Genomic DNA, 11424 nt, shown 5'->3' with positions numbered 1-11424 from the left:
TTTAAATATACATTTTTTTTTCTCTCGTTGGAACTACACAACAATCACTTTAAATATATATATATATATATATATATATATATATATATATATATATACACACACACACACACACACACACACACACACACATATATATATATATATATATATATATATATATATATATATATATATATATATATATATATATATATGTATATATATATATATTAGTGTTGGGACACTTAATCGGAATCGAAATCGGGAATCGGAAAAATCGGAGCTTTTTGGGGTATCGGAATCGGGAAAATTTGAGCCTATTTTCCGATTCCTCTAATTATCTATTTTATTTAATTTTGTTTTTATAAAACATTTTCCACTGCTTGTAGTAATAATAAAATGACTATTAATTGATTTAAACTTCCAGTAAGATTAAAATCACGCTGTCGCAAGTGCGTTTTTACGTTTGAGAAAATATATGCACATTTAAAATGTTTTTACAGTAATCAGGAAAAACAAAAGTTTATAGTAAAATATTTAAAGATTTATAAAGAATCGGAATCGGTAATTGTATCGGAATCGGAAAAAATATGCGAATCGTCCCATCATTAATATATATATATATATATATATATATATATATATATATATATATATATAGTAAGTTTTTGAAAATATATATGGCTATTAAACTACACAATATTGAAGGATGACATGCGGAAAATTCTATGTAGCTTAATTGCCATATATATTTTAAAAACTTTCTACCTAGCTTTACTTACGTACCAAGCACTGTTGAAGTAAATACTGGAAATAGATGCATAATATTTTATTTACATACATAGAATGATAACTAGTATATTTGGGAAGTATTTTCTCCTTTATGCACGTTTCATTAAAGAGCAGAGACAACGTTTGTTTGTTTCTCTTACAATCCATTTTTTTCTTTTGGACGGACTAGTTTCCGAACATTCTCTTCGGGTGTAAAAAGAAATTTGCTGCATTCACGGGCGTTTTCAGCCTTCATTTTTCATCACACACCTGAGGACGACTTATCGAGATCGAAAACGTTCACGAATACGGCAAATTTCTTTTTACACTCGAACAGAATGTCCGAAAACTAGTTCGTCCGTCAAAAAGAAAAAAAATGGATTGTAATAGAAACAAGCAAGAGTTGTCTCTGCTCTTCAATGGAATGTGCATGAAGGAGAAAATAATATATATATATATATATATATATATATATATATATATATATATATATATATATATATATATATATGTATATATATATATATATATATATATATATATATATATATATATATATATATATATATATGAATTTAGGAAAACTCGTCCCGGGAAAACTCGTCTCGGGAAAACTCGTCTCGTGAAAACTCGTCTCCGGAAAACTCGTCTCGGGAAAACTCGTCCCCTTTCGCTAGGTAGGAAAACTGGTCCCGTATTGAATAAATATCGATTGAAAACACATTTTATGATCGTTCTTGAAGGAGATATTGCTTTTTAAAATAGACTATAGCCCCCCCCCCATAATATTTTTAAAAAATATTTTTATTTGTTTAATGTTTTTTTTTGTTTTTTTTTCTACCTAACTGGCTAAGTTCTTAGTGGTTTCACTTATTTTAAAGCGTTTATTATGTTCATACAAAGTTAATTACAATTTTTTTGGTTCTTATTTTAACGATGTTTTTTGGAGTCATAAAAACAATAATAAAAAACAAAACAAAAAAATTAAAAACTGGGAGCGTTACTTTTTTGTTTTGGTTTTTTGTTTTTGTTTTCTCTCATACCAAATGCACTCATGCGTTATTTAAAATTATAATTCTATCAATTATCCACATTTCGTCCTGTCAAATTTTGCAAAAATTAACTAATAAATTAAAAGCGAAATATTTTTTTGGCGCGAGAGATGCCATGTATGTGCTAACAATCTCTCGTTAACTCATTTTTAATTTTTTCAATTTTTACTTCAAAATTCTAAAATCAATCATTCAGAGAAAAAGTAATCACTAAATAAATTTATTAATCAATCTTATTGAAAACTCCGCTATCGTTTATCAAGAATCTTTTTAATTTCATTTTTTGTTCGTTATTTTTCCGAGGGAGATATAACCCCCCCCTCTCTAAATTATATTTCAAAAAATATTAAAATTTTGGTTTGTATTACTGTACACATAGATTCGAAAAATAATAAACTAGACAAAATACTGTTAGAAATTTGCTCAATATATATTACCGTGACATAGGTTGACATATATTCGGTGTTTTTTTTAATAGTATTTTGTCTAGTTTATTATTTATAACACCTATTCCCGAACTTACTGTGTTTAAGAGAGAGTCGGCCGCTATTTTGAATTGTCCAATACATCGGTAAACACTGTATGTTTTTCGAGCTGAATAAACATGTTACATTGAATAAAAACACGAAAAATATATCCAGTTTGGTAGGAAAGTAACTTATCTTGCCTTTGATAACATTTATTTGTTATATATTTGTTTTTTGACAATTTTTTCGAATCTATGTGTACAGTAATACAAACCCAAATCGATTTTACCCTTTTATAACAACAGTAAATAAGTAAATTCTTTTTATATTAATATAAAAAAATATGCGGTCTCGTTTATGAACATAATAAACGCTTTAAAATAAGTGAAACCACTAAGAACTTAGCCAGTTAGGTAGAAAACGGACACTTAGAAAATCGATTTTATTTAAAAAAAACAAAAAAACATCAAACAAGTAAAAAAAATTTTTTTTTAATATTATAGTCTATTTTAAAAAAACAATTTCTTCTTCAAGAACGATCATAAAATGTGTTTTCAATCGATATTTATTCAATAAGGGACCAGTTTTCCTACCTAGCGAAAGGGGACGAGTTTTCCGGAGACGAGTTTTCCGGAGACGAGTTTTCCCGAGACGAGTTTTCCCGGGACGAGTTTTCCGGGCACCGGCAAGATAAGTTGGGTTACCCGATAAGTTACTTTTCTACCAAACTGGATATAATTCTCGTGTTTTTATTCAATTTAACATGTTTATTCAGCTCGAAAAACATGCAGTGTTTACCGATGTATTGGAAAATTCAAAATGGCGGCCGACTCTCTCTTAAACACGGTAAGTTCGGGAAAAGGTGTTATAAATGATAAACTAGACAAAATACTGTTAAAAAACAACCGAATATATGTCAACTTATGTCACAGTAACATATATTGAGCGAGTTTCTAACAGTATTTTGTCTAGTTTATTATTTATAATACCTTTTCAATATATGTTACCGTGACATAACTTGACATATATTCGGTGGTTTTTTAATAGTATTTTGTCTAATTTATTATTTATAACCCCTTTTCCCGAACTTACCGTGTTAAAGAGAGAGTCGGCCGCCATTTTGAATTTTCCAATAGATCGGTAAACACTGTATGCTTTTTGAGCTGAATAAACATGTTAAATTAAATAAAAACACGAAAATTATATCCAGTTTGGTAGAAAAGTAATTTATCTTGCCTTTGATAACATTTATTTGTTATATATTTGTTTTTTGACAACTTTTTCGAATCTATGTGTACAGTAATACAAACCCAAACTAGAAATAATGTCCGGTATATCATATCTTAGGGGTCTTGATAATCGATAAAAAATAGAAAATTAAAGAAATTACTGAGGGAGATTTGGTTTTAAAAAGAAAATAATAAATTTGAATATTTTTTTAAATATAATTTAGAGAGAGGCAGAAAGAGTGGGGGGGGGGTTAAAACTATATCTCCCTCCGAAAAACAACCAACAAAAAATGAAATCTTTTTATTCTTGATAAACGATAGCGGGATTTTCAAGAAAATTGATTAATAAATTTATTTAGTGATTACTTTTTCTCTTAATGATTGATTTTAGAATTTCGAAGTAAAAATTAAAAAAATTTAAAATTAGTTAACGAGAGATTGTTAGCACATGGCATCTCTCGCGCCAAAAAAATATTTCGTTTTTAATTTATTAGTTAATTTTTGCAAAATTTGACAGGACGACAATAAATGTTGATAATTGATAAAATTATAATTTTAAATAACGCATGAGTGCATTTGGTATGAGAGAAAACAAAAACATAACAACAAAAAAACTATCATAATTAAAAAACAAAACAAAAAAGTAACGAAAAATCGAATCGCTCCCTGTTTTTTAATTTTTTGGTTTTGTTTTTAATTATTGTTTTTATGACTCCAAAAAATATCGTTAAAATAAGAACAAAAAAAAATTGTAATTAACTTTGTATGAACATAATAAACGCTTTAAAAGAAGTGAAACCACTAAGAACTTAGCCAGTTAGGTAGAAAACGGACACTTAGAAAATCGATTTTATTTAAAAAAAAAAAAAAAAAAAAAAGAAAACATTAAACAAGTAAAAATATTTTTAAAAAATATTAGGCGGGGGGGGGGCTATAGTCTATTTTAAAAATTAATATCTCCTTCAAGAATGATCATAAAATGTGTTTTCAATCGGTATTTATTCAATAAGGGACCAGTTTTCCTACCTAGCGAAAGGGGACGAGTTTTCCGGAGACGAGTTTTCCGGAAACGAGTTTTCCCGAGACGAGTTTTCCCGAGACGAGTTTTCCCGAGACGAGTTTTCCGGGCACCTATATATATATATATATATATATATATATATATATATATATATATATAGGAAATTTATTGCTGTGAGTCCAGAATGAATTTACATATTGTTTCCGCTAGAAAGATCTCCTCTAGCGGAAACGATATGTAAATTCATTCTTGACTCACAGCAATAAATTTCCTATATACTACTCTGGCTACACATTGAGCACTCTCGTCTGTTTTTTTTCACCACTGAAGAAATATATATATATATATATATATATATATATATATATATATATATATATATATATATAGATAGATATAGATATATATGTAGATATATATACATGTAGATATATATATATATAGATATATATATATACATGTAGATATATATATATATATGCATGTATATATTTGTGTGTGTGTATGTGTGTAAGTTTGTTGCAGAAAATAATAAACAAGTTTAAGTTAATTACATATTTTTGCTTTTAATTTCATTACAATTTTAATTATATTTTTATGAAATTATTATGAGGAAACCTTATTTTGTAATTACTCCTAATCTTCATAAAAAAGTCAACGTACACACGTGGCATCTTTTCAGATTAAGATTAATAAATAGATAACCAAATTTATATTATTATTATTATTATTATTATTATTATTATTATTATTATTATTATTATTATTATTATTATTTATCTCAAACAAAATCAATCAATGAATTAAAGCGTATATCTCGGATTTAACCAATGTTTTCATCAACAGAATGTTACCGACAAAGACATTTTGTATACTCATACTATGCTTGGACCCTCACACCCGGCGATCTATGTCCAAAAAGCGGAACATGCGGCCGGAGATGCTTATTATTATCAACGACAAAATATCACCCCTGACGCTTGGCCAAAGAATAAGGTAAGCATACAAGGGCCACATTTTCTCATACAAAAATGATGTCTATTATTACCTGAGTTGCTTATTTTTAACAAATGAACACATGCCTTCTTAACACACATTAATTCATAACTATCTTGGCTAGTCATTAGAGAAATGTAACCTTGGTTTTTGTTATAACAAAAATACGAGAGTCGTTCCAAAAGTAAAGCCTCCTATTTTTTTAACCAAAAAATGTGAAGAGCTACGAAGACAAAAGTAGTATCATTAAAACGAGCGCCTTTTTGTGCTCAAGAATTTATCTTTCTACATAGTCACCACTATTCTCAATGTACTTTTGCCAGGAATTCAATGACACATCTCTGCTTCTGGCACGCATTCATGACAGGAGTTGTTTTCTTAGAGACTTACGCTGTCAATATATGCAACGGAGAAATGAAACGTTCAGGTCATAGATGCGTAAGTTCAGTCAAAACAATGGAGTTTGCAGTCCTCTCTGATTCATTCAGGCGGAAAAAATAGGACGCATTATTTTTGGAACGCCTCTCGTATGACCAAGTCGCCTGTTGTTCATCTACAGCATTTTTTAGCTAGCTGAAGGTCACATATTAATTATCTAGTTATACGCACATACAAATATTACCCCACTGTCGTAATATTAAATCAAATCACATCATATTTATATACACCCAATATTTGTCGAAGGCCACTTTAAATCAGTATATTGTAGGCATCGTCACGACCTCCTTTGGCAGGCTTCTACACGGCGCAGAAACACCGATAGAGAGTGTTATCTTTTCTCTATTGAGATAAAAATGATGATTATACATTTTTATGCGGATACCCGTGGATACTGAGACCTGAAACTAGGTGAAAACTCTTCGAAAGTTAGATTTGTAACAGAGCGCAGACGCACGTATGCAAATGCATGCAAAATGACGTCACCAGTAAAGAAAAAGGACTATAAAAAGGAGAAAGAGCACGTTAGAGAGGACGATCCCGTTAAAGAGGTGGATGATGTTTGAGATCAGGTTAGAGACATGGATGACGCTCGAGATCACGCTAGAGACGTAGATGATGTTCGAGATCACATTAGAGACGTATGTGACGCCACAGCCGTAACGAAAAGTCACGCGTGTCGGGAGAATGAAGCAATAAATGTCCTTGTTACAACAGGAAAACGCGAGTTGCAGTTCTTTCCTATTTTTGTCTATTTTGCGACTGAGGCAATAACGTGTTGGGTAACGTTACAGATTTAAATTCCCGGTAATTATATTCTGGCCCATAGTCAGGTCCTCTCGCATTGACGACGATATTGAGTGCTTGAGATGAAAAAACAAAAAAAACATATTCAAGGGGGTAGTATACGGAAAGCAGATATGAATAGAACTGTATTTTGTTGAGTTTAGCAGTGACTCTCAAGTAAAACACCGGGACCAGACTTTGTTGAGATTATTTTAAAGTTGATCATAGTTGCTTCTCGGTTACATCAGCTTCCCGCCAATTCCTATGGCTTGAAATAAACTAGATTATATTCACATTTTTCCCTGGCATAGATAGCGATAAATAGTGTCTAATACTGACTACTATCCTCACTACTACATGCTGATACGTGTTATACGTGTGCTTAGTTCTCGCTCCTTAATAAATATTTTACCCCCTTCCCTCGTTACATTGTCTCTTACTTCTGTTTTTCATTTCCCGCCCACGTTTGCCCCGAGAACAAATTTGATCTCTGGAACCTTTGGCGATTACGTTCTTTTTTCAGTACTATATAATACAGGTATCATTGGGAATTGTGTGAGTCCGAGTTTTCCCATTTGGAACAGGGGTAAGATTGTTCAATTTTCGGCCGAGTTATGCCAAAGCCTTTAAAATGGTATCGATACCCCTTTGTTAAACAATGCCTCCGCTAAGTCTCAAGACACAATGAATACCCCTGTAAGGATAGCTGCGCGTTTAATTGTGAGGCAAGGGTTGCGCAATGTTTGACCACACATTTCCTGAATCGGCACTGTGGCAAGAAATGCTAGACGACTGTAAACAATGCCGAGATAAGCGGAGAGCATATATAGCACCTGGAATTCCTAAATGGTCACCAATTTTAGTACTGACCAAATTCAAAGTTGCTTAATTACGGTGATCAACCGGTATGTCAATGTGATTATGCCGTATTTTTGCTAAACACTCAACATTATAATGTGAGGATCAATGATCGCCTATGATTGATCATTTCACGTTTTTACAATATCAAAGTGTGCGTAGTTAAACATATGTACTGTCTATAAAAGTTATTGGCTGTCGGCATTAAATAACAACAATAAAAGATTGTTTTAATCTAAAATACATAGGAAAAACATCTGAAAAAAAAAACGAGGTTATAAATAAAAGGCAACACAGTTTGATAAATATTTGAACGGCATTATTGATGCATAACTGTTTTGTTCATTTTCTGACACGCAAGCAACAGCTTTGTTTATATATTTAAAAAATAGCCATTAAAAAAGAACATAAAGAACTTATATGTGGTTCGCTGTAAAACTGTTTTAAACTGCTATATATGTATTTTTTTTAAACATTTATTTTCATTTGATTCTTTCAAACAGACAATTTATGGCGTTAGCATACATCCTCTATATGGCGGCTGGTTTTATATGGGACCCGTTATCATCATAGAGGACGTAAAATGTCCCAACAAGAAACAGGTGCCACCGATAGACGTTTTGAAAACTAGAACAAAGAAAATTGAGCTGTTAAATATGGTGAATGGAGACTGGCACACTCAAAAATGGCGAGATGTTATACCCGTGAAGAAAAATTATACAGCCGATTATCTTGAATATCGGATGGCCTATGGCGATGAAAGAACGGATTGGGTAACAGAGTATTACAAAGACCATTGTAATAAAAAATAGGAAAGAGAAACAAAATAAATAAAACAAGTCTTTCCAGTATATATATATATATATATATATATATATATATATATATATATATATATATATATATATATATATATATATATATATATATATATATATATATAATATTTAATTGGAATTCATTATTGAGAGGAGTATTATTTATTAATTTATTTATTGCGGACTATTATCCTCAGCTTGCTTAGTTGTTGTTTCACGACTTTTCGGCCAACTATTCTTCTGGCCTTCGTCAGGTGGTAACCGCGACGGGATAGGAACTCCGACTCTTCTAACTGCATTCTCAGCAATTACTGCCATCCATAGTTGTTATCGTCTCACCACGTCTTGACCAAGTAAGCCTCTGGCCGGCCTTGGGTAGGATTGAAACCGCTATCTTCAGACAATTATCACCTGGAAACGTCGCGAAACAACAACTAAGAAAGATGAGGATAATAGTCCGCAATAAATAAATTAATAAGTCTTTCCAGCTTTTGTCTAAATAAGCATTTTTTTTAAATAGTAGATACTTCAATAGCAATAAACTGTTAGAATGTTTAATTTAAGCGTTCACTTATTGCATGATAATATTAAGGGTGTCGCCATCTTGTCTGCTTCTGTCTGATAGTAGCTCGGACCGCTAACTATTTTCATGCTTAAGTGTTTTATGAACTTTTGAAAAAAAACGCTTCGCGTGACAGAAATAAATTTATTTTGCTTCCAAGATTCATGTTATTGTATAAACTGTTAGAATTTTTAATTCAAACTTTGATATGATATTAATTTTAGGGTTGTCGCCATCTTGTCAGTTTTTGTATGAGCCTACAGCGGCACAAGCCGCTTACTATTTTATGAACTTTCATTTAGATGATTCGGTGAGATAAATGAATATATATTTTGTTTTAAACAAGAATTGTTGTATTCGATGAACTTTCTTAGATGAAATATTATTATTTAGATTATACATATGAACTAAAGATTAACTCTTCCGAACTGTATAAATTAACTGAGAATTATAACCCTCGGAGAGGTCAATGTACTTTCGTAGTCCGCTATCTTGGCGGTACTTACTACGCCAGTTACTCTTTGTATATGCTGTTTTATCTTTTATTTTAATATATTTTACCTTTTCTAACTTATTTCTGTGTCCGTGTTTTCCTTAGTGACCATTCTCGGGCCACAACACATATTTTACCTAATTTTGTACCCATTCATTTTTTCGAGGCCAACGTAAGATATTTTCAGGAAGACTTTTTATCTTCATTAATTTGTAAGAACCGATACTTACATACACCCCAAAAGGTAGTATCCAGAATGAAAATGGTCTTATATCGGAACAAATAAACGGCTTGATTGATAAAAATCTGGTATGTGCATATGTGCATGTATTATGTGTGTATATGTGCATGTATTATGTGTGTATATGTGCGTATGTTTTTAGTATACATATGTACATGTGTTCGTCTGATGTACGTTATGCGCATGTATATGCGTGGGTGAGTTTAAAAAAAAAAACTCACGTTGTTGTGTTTGATAAACTTTCAGATTATTTATATTATTTATATGTGTTTCCTGATTTCATATCAAATTATTTTTGCTAAGCCAATGCAAGGTATTTCCAGGGAGAGCTTCTATCGCCACTACTTTTAAAGAACTGATACTTAAATATATCTAAAACGACAATGAACACGAAATGAATGGAGTCAGATATGGCAGATTAAATAAAGGTTACAGTTGGAAATTCCTAGATGCTAATCGAGTGCAGCAACACGCATTTGAAAAGGCCAGTGAGTACAACTGCCAGAGGTCTATGAAAATGGTAGCAAACAAAATAAGCAAAACAATCCGAAAATATTGTCTTTTTCCTTTATTTATTGAGCTTTCAACTAATAGTGATCATCTTCCAGGAGTATTTTTTTTTTACACAGTGATCACCACTTATCAAGGCCCGGAAGCCACTCAGGGATAAGGGTTATTGCAAGTACATTACGTCAGTGTGGAGATTTGATGAAGTGTTTACTTAAGGGGGCGGTTCATTAGGAATTTGTTAACGTTGGACTTGACATCCAAGTTGTAGTCCGGTGGGAAGCAGGCAGACGGAACAGAGTTCCACAGGCGTGCAGTTCTAAGAAAGAAGCTTTGTTCATGGAATCCGCGTTTTGATTTAGTCATAGATATAGAGTGGGGGAAATTTTTCACAGTGGATTCAGCTAGACGGGTGTTTTTCGTGAAAGATTGGCGAGGGGGGCCCAGAGATTGGAGTTCAGACGAGCACCTGCCATGGAAATAACGATAAAACAAGGATAGGCTCGCAACGTCTCTTCTGTGGGAGAGAGGTTGCAGGGTAGAGAAAAGGGCATTCCCCCACTAAGCCACGAAGTCTATTTTGTACTCTGTCAAGGCAGGATAGGCTGTTTTTAGCAGCTCCTGCCCAGATATGGCAACAGTATTCGATACAGGAGTATTATAAATATCAGGTTGTTGCACAAGTTCCCGCCGTTTCATAAAAAATGTTTGTTCTAAAACATGTTTTAATATTTGACAAAGTGTTATATATCATTAGAAAGCACTTATTTTGTTCTATAAGATAATAGTAATCGTTTTTTGCTCATTTAATTTTTTTTCCGTTTTTTGAAACCGTCAAATGGATTTTCAAGTAGATAAAAAAAAAATCACATTTTCGACACCTCCTTCATTTCGCCTTTAATCGAGGTCAAAAAGCGAGTGAAGTGACCAAGGATATTTGTGCCGTATATGGAGAAAATACTATAGCTGAGAGAACTGTTCGAGATTGGTTTACCAGATTCAAACACGGTAATTTTGACCTCAATGACGCTCCTTGTTCCGAAAGATGAATCAAGATAGACGAAGATCAGCTCAGGGCTCTTTTGAAGGAAGACGGTCATCAGACATGTAGAGAATTGGGTAAAAAGATGAAGTGTGATTTTGTGACAATTTAACGCCATCTTCCGTCGATGGGATTCGCACAAAAACGTGGAGCTTGGGCCC

The 11424-nt window shown here is 32.1% G+C and overlaps 1 protein-coding gene across 1 annotated transcript in view; it reads left to right on the top strand.

Annotated features, from left to right (window-relative positions):
* Window positions 1-9554, top strand: part of LOC145255316 (cyanocobalamin reductase / alkylcobalamin dealkylase-like) — a 53926-nt gene extending 44372 nt beyond the window's left edge. The window contains exons 3-4 of the mRNA XM_080113943.1: window positions 5369-5518; window positions 8104-9554. Of these exons, the coding sequence (XP_079970069.1) occupies window positions 5369-5518; window positions 8104-8412 (459 nt within the window). The 3' untranslated portion in view covers window positions 8413-9554. The remainder of the gene's footprint in view (window positions 1-5368; window positions 5519-8103) is intronic.
* Window positions 9555-11424: the final 1870 nt, after the last annotated feature.

Source organism: Euprymna scolopes, chromosome 3 (genome assembly GCF_053919585.1).
Source record: "Euprymna scolopes isolate OS-2025 chromosome 3, ASM5391958v1, whole genome shotgun sequence".
Lineage (NCBI taxonomy): Eukaryota > Metazoa > Mollusca > Cephalopoda > Sepiida > Sepiolidae > Euprymna > Euprymna scolopes.
The sequence above is the reverse complement of the archived record's forward strand: the minus strand, read 5'-3'. Positions and strand labels throughout refer to the sequence as shown.